At 38.9% G+C, this 17,399-nt stretch overlaps 1 protein-coding gene across 1 annotated transcript in view; it reads right to left on the bottom strand.

The window, feature by feature from the left end:
• Positions 1–478: 478 nt before the first annotated feature.
• The window catches only part of LOC106129842 (cholesterol transporter ABCA5), a 46,812-nt gene continuing 29,891 nt past the window's right edge, over positions 479–17,399 (bottom strand). Inside the window, exons 23-35 of the mRNA XM_060950704.1 lie at positions 16,577–16,796; positions 15,661–15,748; positions 15,272–15,440; positions 14,490–14,639; positions 13,674–13,889; positions 13,060–13,220; positions 11,802–12,009; positions 9,021–9,112; positions 8,602–8,686; positions 6,288–6,366; positions 2,165–2,279; positions 1,379–1,545; positions 479–928 (exon numbers count right to left, since the gene is read on the bottom strand). Of these exons, the coding sequence (XP_060806687.1) occupies positions 816–928; positions 1,379–1,545; positions 2,165–2,279; positions 6,288–6,366; positions 8,602–8,686; positions 9,021–9,112; positions 11,802–12,009; positions 13,060–13,220; positions 13,674–13,889; positions 14,490–14,639; positions 15,272–15,440; positions 15,661–15,748; positions 16,577–16,796 (1,863 nt within the window). The 3' untranslated portion in view covers positions 479–815. The remainder of the gene's footprint in view (positions 929–1,378; positions 1,546–2,164; positions 2,280–6,287; positions 6,367–8,601; positions 8,687–9,020; positions 9,113–11,801; positions 12,010–13,059; positions 13,221–13,673; positions 13,890–14,489; positions 14,640–15,271; positions 15,441–15,660; positions 15,749–16,576; positions 16,797–17,399) is intronic.

Raw genomic sequence — 17,399 nt, 5'->3', positions numbered from 1 at the left:
ACCACTACCTATATCAATAGATTTCAGAAGCGATACTTTATATTACAATTTGATTTGTTTTCAAAGCACTTTTGGCGGCACCTGGAGATTTGCTATGTTTGAGAAAAAAAAATTTTTTGTTCATAAAATATATACGACTATTTTAAAAACCTACATTTCGTGCATACGAAGCTAAGCAACCAAGAACTCTGAAATTTTATAATATATTGTTTCATTTATTAGCTAGCTTTAACACTCCCTTAGAAAATTGGAGATCCATCCTTGACGTTCTGAATACTTAACTTCGAAGAAGAACGGTTAGTATTTTATTCTATGTTTTGACAGATAAATTAGGTTACCTTTCTTTTTATAAATATAGATTGTATTTTGTAAATTAAACCGATAAATAAATTATGATTCCCTAAAAATATCAAACATCAACAAACCGCCAAACACCACACTTATTAAAAGTTACTTGATTTCAATAAGTAAAATTGTACCTACATTCATCAAGAAATAAGGAGCCATTTTGGCAGCTGTCAAATACGTAAGTAGAACATTTTTACGTCTGTCTTTTCTCTTTTTTATTGAATATTAATCCATTTGTCTTAACTCTTACCTACAAAATGGAAAAAATTACCCGTTTTGGCGACTTATAAGCATTTATGACAGACTTTCAACAGGTTTAGGTATTTGGTATTAGGCAAGACTCGCTTCGTGTAAAGTCATTTGTTACTAACACATTTTCATAACTAGACACTGCTTACCCACAATTTGTGGTATTTTAAAATTTACTTATTAAAATCAAGTACCTCTTTGAACAGAGTGGAACCACCTTAATGTTCCTGATCCGATGTCTCGACGCTCTCAGTCTGCGCAAACTTGAGGAACACCTGCTCCAGGGTCGTTTGGCTGAAGCTGTACTCCACTATATTCAGCTTCTCTTTAGCTGGACCACAAAAATTATAATATTGAATTAGTAAAAAAAAAGAATTAATACATTAATATTGATATTTTTAACATTTCTTCACGTTTATTGTATGAAAAATTCTTAAGCGATTAAGGATATACATTTTTCTTGTTCAATACATACATACATATAATCACGTCTATATCCCTTGCGGGGTAGACAGAGCCAACAGTCTCGAAAAGACTGATAGGCCACGTTCAGCTGTTTGGCTTAACGACAGAATTGAGATTCAAATAGTGACAGGTTGCTAGCCCATCGCCTAAAAGAAGAATCTCAAGTTTATAAGCCTATCCCTTAGTCGCTTACGACATCCATGGAAAATAGATGGAGTGGTCCTATTCTTTTTTTCTATTGGCGCCGGTATCCACACGGCACTTAACTTTAACTAAGTATTTTTTACGAAACCAAGGCTCAAAGTGAGATACTTACCATCCTCAATCTGCTGGAAACACCTCGCCAGGCTGGACACAGAAGACTGCGGCACAGAGAACACTAGCCTCTCAGCGAAGTTCTCTTCTAGAACTGCTGCGGGGAAGATCTGGGTCACCAGGGCTATGGCTGCTTCGGCGCTTGGACCGCCACCGCTTGATTCCGTTCTGAAATTGGTGCAATATTCTAATTAAAAAAAAAAAAATCAAAATTCAAAAATTTTATTCGTTAGGTATTATAAGGCACTTCATATCTATACTAATATTATAAAGCGGAAGAGTTTGTTTGTTTGAACGCGCTAATCTCACGACTTTTTTTTGTGTTGATTAGACTGTTTATCGACTAAGGCTTTTGGCTATATAACATCACGAGCGAAGAAATACTTAATGGAAAATGTGAAAAAAAATACGGGAAAAATTATTCATCCTTGAGGGTTTCAATGATGCCCAAAATAACTATTCCAAGCGGACGAAGTCGCGGGCACAGCTAGTCACTTAATAATTGTCATCATTGATTTATTAAGTGCCTTGTGGTTCCCGGCACCAATACAAAAAAGAATAGGACCACTCCATCTCTTTCCCATGGATGTCGTAAAAGGCCACTAAGGGATAGGCTTACAAACTTGGGATTCTTTTTTTAGGCGATGGGCTAGCAACCTATCACTATTTGAATCTCAATTCTATCATTAAGCCAAATAGCCATACAGTCTTTTCAAGACTGTTGGCTCTGTCTAGCCCACAAGGGATATAGACGTGACCATATGTATGTATGTATTGATTTATTGACCTGTGATGATGTTGTCTTGGAGGTGGAGTGCCGGCGACCAATGGCGTGTGGATGCTGACGTCTACAGCCTCCCCCTCCACCTCCCCTTCAGCGCACACAGACCCAACTCCTGAACCTGATAACAGAATCATCATAATCGTTTGTTCCTTGAATGTGGTCACAATATAGGTCTTAATTATTTAGGTACAGTTTCTGTGAACATATATGTATTCTACTTCAAGGAGTCGGAATTATAAACACTAGATGTCCCGGCAAACGTTGTTTTGCCATATAAATAACACTAGTTTACAAGATTTTTTACCCATTGATAAAACTAATGTGTATCGATAGGATTAAAACCCTTAGTTACATACCGAAGTGAAAAAAAAATAGGACGTTAAGTTTTTAAAATATTTAATATATACATTTTTTATAACTTTTTTGTATGACACTAACAAACAATCAAAAATGGCACAGGTAACTTCTTTTTTTATACTGGCCGTGATCAGTATCTCTTAAAATAGCCCAACAGTAATCGGCTAACATACGTTTATACCAAAAACCTTTGAATCTCTCTTCATAAATCTTCAAATCCTGGTGAAAACGTTCTCAGGGAAAAAATCCAAGTGAGAATGGCGAAAATGAATTTTTAGGGACATGTTCACTCCCATTTTGTGGTAATTTTTTAATAAATTGGAAACAATTTTTTCATAATCCTCAGATCTATTGTTGCCCAAGAAATTTTTCACTGCAGCTTTAAATGAATTCCAAGCATCTTCTTTGATAGTGGATAAAGAACCATAAAAATTTTCATCCTTTAGTATTTTTCTTATTTGGGGCCCCACAAAGATATCTTCGTTAAGTTTGGCATCAGACAGATTAGGAAAAATGGTTTTTAAATATTTCAAAGCAGGTCCATTTTTGTCAAGTGCTTTAACAAAATTTGTTGGTTCTCTCCATAGCATTGGGATACCAAATCGCAAGTGTTTTTTTTTCCTGCAGCCCAATTCAGTAAAATACTTCTACAATTTTCACAAACAACACTATTTTTTATCAAGGTTTGTTACCGAGATTTTGAAGTATTGGAAATAGGCTCGTTTTACGGCTTTAGTACCTAATCGGTCTCTTCTTCAATATAACTTGACCACAAACATAACTTGACCACAAACATAACAAAAGTTATTTGAATTTAATTTACACTGTCTTGAGGACATTTTGAAGTAAATTGGATTGTTTAAAAATATTTAAAAACTACAAAAGACAACTTATAACGCAGACACGACAGCAAAAATAACTACGTAAGTTAATGTGGGTAGGTTTATCTAAAAACTTGACGTGAGAAAAATATTAGACATACATATTAGTAGTAAGAGGGTAGGTAGCAATCGTATCCAGTATAAATTATCTTTGGGTAAAAAAAAATATTTCATTTGTAAAGTAGTGTAATTATTAAGTTATTTCTAGTTAAAAAAAATGTTAAGTGTGAACAACCATTATCACAAAGGGGTATAAAATAATAGTTTAAAAAAAACTAAAAAACTACGGTTTAATTGCTAATCAAACTAAAAAATAGAAAATAAAAATTAATGACAAAGGAATTCAGTAGTAGCAAGTCGAACAATCGGTTATAGTCAGTTGTAGTAGTAATTACCTCGGATTAAAATTATAACAAAATTAAATTTATTAACAAAACAATTTAAATCGGAGTAAAAAGCGTGGGGTGCATTTTACTTCATTTTCATAACTCTCTTGTCATAAATATATGCTAATAGAATGATTTTAATATTTACTACATCAGGCACCCCACGCTTTTTGCTTTGATTTTTATTTTCTATTTTTTAGTTTGATTAGCAATAAAAGCGTAGTTTTTTAGTTTTTTTTTAACTATTATTTATTTTCTATTTTTTAGTTCGATTAGCAATAAAACGGGTAGTTTTTTAGTTTTTTTTATACAATTATTTTTTGGAAGTTAACACTTCTAGTATAACTATCTTACTAGAAAAGACTTTCGCAACCATGCGCCCATCGCCGGCGGTTTTCACAACTAACTTTCTTAAAGTTATATGTGGCCTGATTGGATTAAATCTCATAATATTCTCATCATCATGATTCTTTTTTAGGCGATGGGCGAATGGTGACAGGTTACTAACCTGTCACTATTTGAATCTCAATTCTATCTTAAAGCCAAATAGCTGAACGTGGCCTATCAGTCTTTACAAGACTGTTGGATCTGTCTACCCCGCAAGGGATATAGACGTGATTATATGTATGTATGTATGTATGATGATTGTTAAACCCAGTTGAAAAGAATTTTATAGTGATAAATCACTGTTAATAATATTTTTGACTATCCAGCAAACATAATAATTTTCGATTGTGGCCTTGCCAGGAATCAAACCACAAGATTAAGAGGCAGATTGATACAGGAACAAAAATATTTCAAACATACCTCCACTGCCTTTACAACCAGGAACGCAACAATGTTTATCTGAAGACATCGTGGCACTTTTGTTGTAAAATCTGTATTTCACAAAAACAAACACAAACTTGGGAGTCCTATCTCAAATAATCAGGTACTTTTTACAGGAGTCCTATCTCAAAATATCTGCACAACACAGTGAACACAGTCAGAGTCCAATCTCAGATGATAAAATCACACGAATATCCGGAAGAACAAAGCACGACTCAACGGGAGATTCCAAAGTCCAAATAACGACAAGTTATCAGCACAAAACAAAGTGCAAATAGGTAAATACACAGGCACCGGTAAAAAAAAAACAGAAAGAAAGTTTACAGGTGTTCGAATCGAATTCAAAACTTACTGCAAAACTTATTTGACATAAATAAACTGTCACTCATTTTCCAAACGAGTATTACAGTGTTGCTATTATAAATAGGCAAAAGATACCTAATGTTAATTCAAGAATTGCATTAATATGTTAAATACGTATTAAATATCGCAAAGTTCTTGTATTATTGTAAATTTAATTGTTAAATTTTCATTTATTACTTTTGTTTTATTACTTATATTTTTTATTGTTTTAAAATATTCTACTAATTCTACTATTGTTTCTAATGGTAATTCTAAATGGAGCGATGCGATGAAATAAAAAAGCCTCAGGTTAATAGTAACATTATATGGAAATATATTACATTTTTTTTGGACTCCTTATACGTCAGAACTTCTCGGTTTCTTGTATGGAAATTGCTAGCTCTGTCTCTCTTACTCTCCTACGAAGGATATAAAAATGAATTTATTAATCCTGGCAGTTTTAATAAGGATAATGAGAAACTCTTATCAAAATATTGCATTGTCATCGGTCCTTAATACGTGTGCAAAGTTCCAAGTTGATCAGATGTTTAGAAACCAGTGAAAATTAAGGTAAAAGATTCCGTTACATACATACATACATACATACATACATACAACCCAAGCAAGCAATAGATGACAGACACGTCACATAAAATTATATAGCTATGCGTTATGCCGATAAAATTTAAGTTTTAAAACGAAATAAGGGAGAAAATAGTTACATCTTTTATCTTGACGGAAAATATCCACGTTGTGAAATAATACAGCATCTATATCATATGCTTTATTAGTCCAGAACTTATGGACTAATGATAAATTGGTTCAGAACAGAACAGACTACATACATACATATGGTCACGGCTATATCCCTTGTGGGGTAGACAGAGCCAACAGTCCTGAAAAGACTGATCGACCACGTGCAGCTATTCTGCTTAATGATATCCAAAAAGTGAAAGGTTGCAAGCCCATCGCCTAATAAAAGAATCCCAAGTTTGTAAGCCTATCTCTTAGTCGCCTTTTACGACATCCATGGGAAAGAGATGGAGTGGTCCTATTCTTTTTTATATTGGAGCCGGGAACCACACGGCAAGAACAGACTAATGAATTATTAGTCCAAAACGTATGGACTAGTGAATGACATGGACTCTGTGAATCTTCTGGAGGTGGGCGTTGAGATCTGCAACACAGTTTCATAACTTCTGCAGATGTCATCGTTATCCTATGTTACTTAAATTGTACTTGTTTTTGTTTCCAAATAAAATATTTTTCATTTTTCAATGTGAATCACTTAAACCAATGGGTTGATCTGCGGTTCGTAAAAGAGTCTCATACCTTCATCAACCTCCCCCAATGACGGGGAGTTCTCAGTGGAGCGAAGTGGTGAAGGAGACATTGACTCTGGGTCCATCATCTGGAAAAAAGTAGATGTTGGTATCACGTTAGATTATCAGCTTCATATGCATTTATGTATGTATATTGTTGTTATGATTGTATAGAGGAGGGCCTCTGTGGCCCAGCGGTAGTGCGCTTGTCTGTGACACCGGAGGTCCCGGGTTCGAATCCCGGCCAGGGCATGATGAGAAAAGAACTTTTTCTGATTGGCCTGGGTCTTGGATGTTTATCTATATAAGTATTTATTATAAAATATAGTATCGTTGAGTTAGTATCTCGTAACACAAGTCTCGAACTTACTTCGAGGCTAACTGAATGTGTGTAATTTGTCCCGTATATATTTATATGCATTTATGTATGAACGAGTATATTGCAGTATGCATTTTCTGTTCGGTCAGCTGGTTGACTGGTAGAGAATGCCAAACGGCATTAAGTCCGCCTTTTGTACGTTTCTTTTTGTGCAATAAAGTGTTTAATCTATACTAATATTATAAAGCTGATGAGTTTGTTTGTTTGTTTGAACGCGCTAATCTCAGGAACTACTGGTTCGAATTGAACAATTATTTTTGTATTGAATAGACCATTTATCGAGGAAGGCTTTAGGCTATATAACATCACGCTGCAACTATTAGGAGCGAAGAAATAATGGAAAATGTGAAAAAAAGGGGGAAATTATTCAATCTTGAGGGCTTCAATGATGCCCAAAATAACTATTCCACGCGGACGAAGTCGCGGGCACAGCTAGTAAATAAATAAATAAGCTGCTAGTGTGTTAAAAAATTAATAATCCAACTAATATTATGTGCGTGAATGTGTGTAAAAGTTTGTGAGAATGTCAGGATGTCAGTACGGATGTTTGTAACTCTTTTACGCAAAAACTACTGAACCGATTACGATGAAATTTGGTATGTAGGTAGCTGAAGACCCAGAATAACATATAGGCTTTTTATCCTGGAGTTCCCGCGGGATTAATTCCACGCGGACGTAGTGGCGGGCGGCCTCTAGTAGTAATAATAATCCTACTACTATTATAAAGGCGAAAGTTTGTATGGATGTTTGTTACTCTTTCACGCAAAAACTACTGAACCGATTACCATGAAATTTGGTATGTAGGTAGCTGAAGACCCAGAATAACACAAAGGCTACTTTTTATCCCAAAGTTCCCGCGGGATTGATAGGGTTTCCATGCGGACGAAGTCGCGGGCGGCCTCTAGTAGATTATAACGTATTGCGCCCTGGCCGCCGCATGGTGGCCTATTAGGGTGCCCACGGGCTTTTGTATAGCCAATGAGTAGCGAGTCGCCTTCTGCCTACTCAAAATAACGTGAGATATTTTCGAGGCAGATGTCCGTATCTCACTCCATAGCCCAGCAATCCAATCCACTAGCATCCCATCCGCATGACCCAGACCAAGTAAATCCCTCCCTGGCAATAGTTTGGCAGCTGTGGAGGGCTGTCCGTTGGTGTATCCCAATGGTTCATTAAGGGACAGATCTCCACAGCTGCAGCCATCTCACTTTAGAACAAAAGGTACCAAAGGGCCTCTTCATGTTGCCTTCGACCCCATGAACGCCTCCCAAATGACCGGGTCCCAATGCGCACGAGCACATTTTACATGTGCCAACATAATTCAAATTCAATTGCATAATATCATAAAGTACATCAGTTGAATTACAGTTACTGCTTATAAATAAGTACAATATGAACCCTGTTTGGCATCTTAAATAATATAGAACGGCGGACAGGTCTATGTCGGCTATTATGATGAATATAACAATAATAGAAAAAAAAATCGCACTTTTTCTGGAATTAATACTAATAGCATAAGCAATTTAAAATTAAATTTAATTTATAAGATATATTGAATTGATAAAATAATATATAATAATAACTAGCAGTGCCTGCGACTTCGTCCGCGTGGTATAGTTATTTTGGGCATCATTGAAGCTCTCAAGGATGAATAATTTACCCTGTTTTTTTTTCTCATATTCCATTATTTCTTTGCTCCTTATAGTTGCAGCGTGATGTTAGATAGCCTAAAGCCTTCCTCGATAAATGGTCTATTCAACGCAAAAAGAATATTTCAATTCAAACCAGAAGTTTCTGAGATTAGCGCGTTCAAACAAACAAACTCTTCAGCTTTATAATATTAGTATAGATAGTATAGATAAAAAATAATTCAAATGTCAATATTTCTATCGTTTAAAAACTCGTCCAGAGCATTTATCGGTCAAAAGTAGTTTAATAACAATACCTTCTGATTGCTTTGTCCTATTTTCATTTCTAGCGTGTAACCAGCACCGTACAAATTCTTCAAGTGTTGCGTCGAACCGATACATCTGTAATGAAATAAGAACACTTATAATACATACATAAAATCACGTAATCCTTTGCGGGGTACAGACCTAAGTCTTGAAAAGACTGATAGGCCACGTTCAGCTGTTTGGCTTAATGATGGAATAGAGATTCAAATAGCGACAGGTTGCTAGCCCATCGCCTAAAAGAAGAATCCCATGTTTATGAGCCTATCCCCTAGTCGCCTTTTACGACATCCATGGGAAAGAGATGGAGTGGTCCTATTCTTTTTTACAATGGTGCCGGGAACCACACGGCACTGCCAATTGCACTTGCTTCCCAAGGTGAATGATGATTGGAATGAAGGTATCAACTCACCTTAGACCACCTTTAACCATGATCCCCACTCTGGAACACAAAGCATCTGCTTCTTCCATGGAATGTGTCGTCAGAATAGCACCTTTTTTACCCTGAAAAAAAAAAATTATGCACAAAATATACCTACATACATATCGTCACGTCTTTATCCCATGTGGGGTAGATAAGAGCCAAGAGTCTTGAAGAGTCAAAGGCCACGTTCAGCTGTATGGCTTTATGATGGAAATGAAATACAAATAGTGACAGGTTGCCAGCCTACTACAGGAATCCCAAGTTCATACGCCTATCCCTAGTCGCCTTTTACGACATCCATAGGAAAGATGGATGTGCTTCTATTCTAAAGTGGCTGAAACCACAAAATATTCCTAATAGGAAATATGTTTAAGCAAAGATTCAGCTCAGTACCTAATTATTTGCCTATCTTTGTTAATACAAAGTCATGGTAAAGCAAAAAGTCATGGTATAAAGTAGCAGTTAGAAATTTAGTGTTTTAATTTAGTGTAAATAGAGTGTTTCGGACAACACCGAAAAACTCACAGTAAATTCTAAGATCCTCTTGATCTACAGGTCAAAAAAGAAAGAACTAAGACCTTCTACATTCACCTGGAAGCTGGGCAGGGTAATGTTCCACAGGAACCGCTTGCTCCTGGGTCCATCCCTATGGGCTTATCATCCAGCACCACCACCTTAGAGTTGCCGACCATCTCCAGCGCGAACGGCAAAATTGTTCGCGTGATAAAAAAACCCTAAAGTGAGCCTTTACTCAGCTACGTTAAGAGTCATTGAGTGTCTTATTTGACAAAAACTTAGTCTTAATTGGAAGCATCTCCATCCACTGGAACTGACTCTATTCAAAGTGGTCTCTGTTTCATATAAGAATTTATGAAATAAAACACATTCGAGCTTTGGTTGCATGATGACGCCATCACAAACTGTTTTATTGTATGTCCGTTACAAACTGTTTTATTCTCTCTTTACAATGACATTGACACTTATAGATAATTAATCATATGACACAGTCTCTTATGAAGTTATGAAGCTTATTTTTCCTTATAAGACTGGAAGAAGTCTTTATGCTGTAGAAGCTAGCCACGATAGTGAAAACTTCCGATGTTGGACAAGAAGAAGAAAATACCTACCTAAAGACACCAGAGCTGACTGTATAGAAGCAGTCCCATTGGCTTAAAAGGACTTTGGCAGAGTCTCACCTGGAAGCTAGCCAGGATAGTGTCCCACAGGAACCGCTTGCTCCTCGGGTCCATCCGTCCTGTAGCCCTGATAAGACTGGAAGAAGGCTTTACGCCCTAAAAGCTAGCCACTAATAGTGAAACCTTTCGATGTTGGACAAGAAAAAGAAACCTTAAAAAAACCATCCCATTGGCTTAAAAGGACTTTGGAAGTGTCTCACCTGGAAGCTAGCCAGGATAGTGTCCCAAAGGAACCGCTTGCTCCTCGGGTCCATCCCCGTGGACGGCTCGTCCAGCAGCACCACCTTCGGGTTGCCGACCATCGCCAGCGCGAACGACAACAATCTTCGCGTGACTAAGAAGCCCTAATGTGATCCGCCTTTATCAGCTCCATAAAAAGAGATTATTAACATCAGCTGGAACTGATTCTATGATGTTTCTTGTGAAGTTATGTAGCATATTTTTGGGAAATAGACCTAGGACTGGAAGAAGTCTTTACGCCCTAAAAGCTAGCCAATAATAGTGGAACCTTTCGATGTTGGACAAGAAGAAGAAAAGACCTACCGAAAGACACCAGGTTTGAAAAGACTTTGGAAGTGTCTCACCTGGAAGCTAGCCAGGATAGTGTCCCACAAGAACCGCTTGCTCCTCGGGTCCATCCCCGTGGACGGCTCGTCCAGCAGCACCACCTTCGGGTTGCCGACCATCGCTAGCGCGAACGACAACAATCTTCGCGTGACTAAGAAACCCTAATGTGATCCGCCTTTATCAGCTACGTAAAAAGAGCCATTGAGTGTCTTATGAACTGATTCTATGATGTTTCTTGTGAAGTTATATAGCATATTTTTGGGAAATAGGCCTAGGACTGGAAGAAGTCTTTACGTCCTAAAAGCTAGCCACTAATAGTGAAACCTTTCGCTATTGGACAAGAAGAAGAAACCTTAAAACAACCAGAGCTGACTGTACAGAAGCAGTCCCATTGGCTTAAAAGGACTTTGGCAGAGTCTCACCTGGAAACTAGCCAGGATAGTGTCCCACAAGAACCGCTTGCTCCTCGGGTCCATCCGTCCTGTAGCCCTGATAAGACTGGAAGAAGGCTTTACGCCCTAAAAGCTAGCCACTAATAGTGAAACCTTTCGATGTTAGACAAGAAAAAGAAACCTTAAAAAAACCATCCCATTGGCTTAAAAGGACTTTGGAAATGTCTCACCTGGAAGCTAGCCAGGATAGTGTCCCACAAGAACCGTTTGCTCCTCGGGTCCATCCCCGTGGACGGCTCGTCCAGCAGCACCACCTTCGGGTTGCCGACCATCGCCAGCGCGAACGACAACAATCTTCGCGTGACTAAGAAGCCCTAATGTGATCCGCCTTTATCAGCTCCATAAAAAGAGATTATTAACATCAGCTGGAACTGATTCTATGATGTTTCTTGTGAAGTTATGTAGCATATTTTTGGGAAATAGACCTAGGACTGGAAGAAGTCTTTACGCCCTAAAAGCTAGCCAATAATAGTGAAACCTTTCGATGTTGGACAAGAAGAAGAAAAGACCTACCGAAAGACACCAGGTTTGAAAAGACTTTGGCAGTGTCTCACCTGGAAGCTAGCCAGGATAGTGTCCCACAAGAACCGCTTGCTCCGCGGGTCCATCCCCGTGGACGGCTCGTCCAGCAGCACCACCTTCGGGTTGCCGACCATCGCCAGCGCGAACGACAACTTCCTCCGCGTACCTCCGGAGCACTCGTCCGCGTGTTTGCCCGCGTGCTCCATTATTTGTAGACCGTTGAGGTACGCGTCTACTATCCTGGTGGAAAAAACAATTAAAGGTCAGTGAACGGGCCGAGGGTCTATTGGGTCGTACATACATACATACATAAAATCACGCCTCTTTCCCGGAGGGGTAGGCAGAGACTACCTCTTTCCACTTGCCTCATGCTATTGGGTCGTGTCTGAATAAAACAGAATTTTGCCTGTTCAAGGTGCGTCTTCTCGTCGTCTTGTCTTAGTTTCGATTGTCCTTTTTTATCCGTCCGTCAGTCAGTTTTGGTCATCCAAAAAGTTAAGTCAAAGAGTCTGTTTGTCCATGGAGGCTGAACGGCCGCTACAGTCAGAATGTAGTATAATTGCTATAAAGCCAGTTCTGATGAGGTGTGTGCTGTTAAAAAAAAATTGCAAGAAAAGATTGATCAAATATGGATGCAGTGATAGTGTGCAGGTCGAGGTGGGAAAAAAGATATACATACATACATACATATGGTCACGTCTATATCCCCAGTGGGGGGGACAGAGCCAACAGTCTTGAAAAGACTATAAAAAAAGATATGCTTAGCCAAACTCTCCGAGAAAGTGGTGTGATTGTATGTTAAGCCAATTTCCGAACTAGGTGCTGTTTCTCATTATCTTTCACACTTTTCAATCGGATTCTCTTTTCAAGACAACATGCCACCTACTGTCAGAAAGACTTTCCACATTCCTCTCATTTGTCATACTTTGGAGATTTGACTTTTTTTATTTTTATCAACTTTGGTGTGTGTGTGTGCCGTGCGGTTCCCGGCATTTTAAATAGGACCACTCCATCTTTTTCCCATGCATGTCGTCAAAGGTGACTTAAGGATAGGCTAATTCACTTGGAATTTTTCTTATAGGCGATGGGTTAGCAACCTGTCACTATTTGAATCTCAATTCTATTATAAAGCCGTACGCAGCTGTACGTGGCCTTTAGGTCAAGACTGTTGGCTCTGTCCACCCCGCAAAGGATATAGACGTAATAATATGTATGTATCAACATTTGCAGTTTGATGAATTTTGCAGAAGGATACCATGTCTTGAGCCGTAGCTAATGAAGAATACTAACCTTGGAGTATCGCTCTTGCTAACACCACGTATAGCAGCGTAACACTCGATATGTTCCCTTATCGTGACGTTCTTCCACAGAGCGTCGTGCTGAGGACAATAGCCCAACATCTGGAAGGCGGAAGTTTGGGCTTCGTCCACGTTCTGACCTCCTAACATCACCTGGATTGAAAGACCAATAAAGATGTTAAACTACGATACAAGTTTCCCCAATACCGAGGTAGGTCGAATTGAGAAATTGAGCATCCTTCCCCCTTTTTTGGAAGTGGGTCAAAAAAATGATTTTTTCATTGGTGCCGTGTGGTTCCCGGCACCAATGAAAAAGAATAGGACCACTCCATCTCTTTCCCATGGATGTCGTAAAAGACGACTGGGCTGAAAGGCTTACAAACTTGGGATTCTTCTTTTAGGCGATGGGCTAGCAACCTGTCACTATTTGAATCTCAATTCTATCATCAAACCAAATAACTGACCGTGGCCTATCAGTCCTTTTCAAGACTGTTGTCTCTGTCTACCTCGCAAGGGATATAGACGTGACCATATGTATGTTGATGATGATTGTGAAGGTGACACCATACCTGTAAATATATATATGTAGTATGTAATACCACTCACCACGCCATTAGTAGGCCTCTCTTCGGCCGTAATAATTTTCATAGTCGTGGTCTTCCCCGCTCCATTATGGCCGAGAAGACCGAACACTTCCCCCCCGTGCACGGCCAGGGACAGCCTCGCGAGACCGGCTTTCCTCGCCCTCTGTTCCGGGGCGCCGCCGCAGCATGGGCTGGCGGAGTCACCAGTTCCCCGTACCTTGTACTCTTTCCGAAGATTCTGGAAGGCGACAAAGTAAAATAGTTCCAGTATTTGCTCTATGGTATCATTGGAATACGTTTTTTTTTAAATTAAATTCGATCCGAAATATACAGGGTGACAATTAAAACAACTGCATTCTTTTAAGCGTAGACTATACCCATGCTTCTGAGCCGTTTGAGCCTATTTTTATTTCAATTAAACGTCATCATTTTCACATTTAAAAAACCCTTTAAAACTACGTCACACGCTTTTTATTTAAGACCAATATTACAAAAAGAAATTAAAACTAAACATGTAAATAAATGTCTGAAAATAAATTGTTTTTCTAGTATCAAGATCAAGTCAAGATTCACAGTGCGAAATTGTTACTAACCGTTTACGCTATCTACTGAACTCCGCATGGCCATAGCGCATTGCGCATTACACTTAACAGTTAAATTTATGCAGTTGAATTAAAAGTCACCCTGTATTTTGATTGGTAGATTGTTTTTTTTTTTGTAGAAGCAACGCTTTTCATGAACATCTATACTTACTAATATTATAAAGCTGAAAAGTTTGTTTGTCTGTTGCCTTGAAAATCCCCAAGTTTTATGTATCAGGGAATAGACAACCACTTACATGAACAATAAGAACGGGCGCGTTCTGCGATGGTTTGGCGAGGAAGCCAGCGATGCGCCGGCGCTCCCTCCTCACGTCTTCATCCTCGCCGGCCTCCCCGCCCGCCTCCGCCTCCAGGTCACACTTCGATTCTGACGTGGTCCTTGGACGCTGTGGAAAGTACATACACACATACATACATACATATAATCACGTCTATATCCCTTGGTTGCTTATCCCGTTTCAAGTCATAATAAAAAGTGAAGCAGGGATTGTCTTTCGCGCGATAAAGAAGGCGTCGCGCGTGCAATGCTAAGGGGGCAGTTTAATACATACATATGATCACGTCTATATACCTTGCGGGGTAGACAGAGCCAACAGTCTTGAAAAGACTGATAGGCCACGTTCAGCTATTTGGTTTTAAGATAGAATTGAGATTCAAATAGTGGCAACCTGCTAGCCCATCGCGTAAAAAAGAATCCCAAGTTTGTAAGCCTTTCCCTTAATCGCCTTTTACGACATCTATGGAAAAGAGATGAAGTGGTCGTATAATTTATTGTATTGATGCCGGGAACCACACGGCAGTATCCAATTTTGAAAATAAATCATTCTATTCTATTCTATTATACCTACTGGGTCTAACTAAAAATGAAACTCGGAATCAGAAGTAATCTGTATTAAAGACTACAGATACACAAATTGCCAAACACCATTATATAAAAATTGAAAAAACAACTATAGCGCGTTTCAATACGGCAGCACGCCATCTAGTGTCAAAAGCGGAAAACTAATTGAACACCTACCTTACATATCCTGCCTCCGGACTTCAGCCTGTCAGCCGCCAGTAACGCGGCGCCGCAAACAGGCACGTGTAACAACATGGCCGCTATGAGTACCCACACCTCGCCCGTGAAGTAGCTGGAGAGGGCGGGGGTGGTGCACAGACCTCGCAGGTTGCAGGTCACGTATACCCTGAACGAATTATATGTAATGAGTTACATACATACCTAGTCAAAAACCTTTTTAGGGTTATTAGTGAGTTACAGAAAAAAGTGTTGTTGCAACTATACTAATATTATAAAGTGCCATATATTATTTTATTTATTATATAGTGATCATATGTATGTATGTATGGCCAACTGACCATAAATAGAGGAAATTTTCATATTATTCATGGGAATCCCAAACTCACCTGTCGACGTAGTATATGATGGCATACGGTATGTACATCACGTCCAGGAAACTAAACACTAAATGAAGATAGAAGGCGATGTCACTGCCTGCAACAAACAAACAGACAATGAAATAAAATTTCAAATCAACAAACACATACATATAGTCACGTCTATATCCCGTGAGGGGTAGACAGAGCCAACAGTCTTGAAAAGACTGAAGGGCCACGTTCAGCTGTTTGGCTTAATGATAGAATTGAGATTCAAATAGTGACAGGTTGTTAGCTCATCGCCTAAAAAAGAATTCCAAGTTTGTAAGCTTATCCCTTAGTCGCCTTTTACGACCTCCATGGGAAAGAGATGGGGAGGTCCTATTCTTTTTTGTATTGGTGCCGGGAACCACACGGCACTTCAAATTTGAGCGAAATGGTTTCCAGAAGAGTTGAAAAGAACCACTTAACTACCTCTCCCGCAAAAGAGTAGGTACTTTGTTTTAAGCTGATTACGAAAAAACCCGGAGTCATCTAAAGAAAGTGTATAGGAATGTTAAAAGCGTCTACATGTCAATTTTTGGCAATTTTTACAGTTGTCTGCCGGCTTGAATTGACTTCAATCTGCCTTGGGAAACTATAGTTAAGTGAGTGAATTGTCCTTAATTTTCTTCTGCGTAAAGATGGATTATATTATTTTCTGCTAGTACCTCTTCCTCCTGACTTTAGTCCCGGTTGCATCCTCACCTCTCTGCCCAGGGTATGCCTTTTACCATGAATCCTAGATTGTCATGAATCCTAGATTGTGTCAGTCAGATTTTTACACGAAGCAACTGCCATCTGACCTCCGCAACCTTTGCAGGTGAACCTAACACCTATTGGATCTATTCTGCTAGAACCAATCAAAAATGACATATATATACAATAAATATACAATACTACTTACCCCATTTGAAGGTATCCAAAACGACGACCAAGATGAATGGTATCACCCCCACCCAAGTGGTGATGTTAGGCATGATGCTTTGCGCGGAGTCCATTTTGTCGAAAATATAGGACAGACAGGTGTTAAACAAAATGGCCGACGGGCTGTAGAGCAGCAGGAGGCCAGTGAGCATGATGATGGCGGAGCCATTGGTGAGACTGGGGATGTCATTGACCATAACCTAGAAAAAAAAAAGAATATTCACCCTCTTGACTTTGGTTGCATCTGGGCTAACTCAAATTCGAAATTTTTATTCATTATTATAAAAGACACTTCATATAAATTAATAATTGTCATAGCTCTTGGTTTTACAACGTTGGTTGACGTCAAATAAATTACTTAAAACTAAGTTTACTGCCGCTTCCAAAGCGTCAGTGCAGAAGAAGCGGTAACAAACTATACGGGTTTGTAGAAATCCGGACTCGCTAAATTTTTAATGTGTTCATCCACCGCTTTTCTACATTACGGTCTCTCTGGGTTCGCTAATGATTGATCGCCAAAATCACTAATACCAAAATTTTGGGCTACGATTTCTTCATGTCTGGCAAATGATAAACTTCATATGTGTGTTCACTGACGGCCTCTGTGGCGCAGCGGTATTACGCTTGTCTGTGACACCGGCGGTCCCGGGTTCGAATCCCGGCCAGCGCATGGTGAGAAAAGAACTTTTTCTAATTGGCCTGAGTCTTGGATGTTCATCTTTATAATTATTTATTATAAAATATAGTATCGTTGAGTTAGTATCTCGTAACACAAGTCTCGAACTTACTTCGAGGCTAACTCA

This window comes from Amyelois transitella, chromosome 22 (genome assembly GCF_032362555.1).
Source record: "Amyelois transitella isolate CPQ chromosome 22, ilAmyTran1.1, whole genome shotgun sequence".
Classification (NCBI taxonomy): domain Eukaryota; kingdom Metazoa; phylum Arthropoda; class Insecta; order Lepidoptera; family Pyralidae; genus Amyelois; species Amyelois transitella.
The sequence above is the reverse complement of the archived record's forward strand: the minus strand, read 5'-3'. Positions and strand labels throughout refer to the sequence as shown.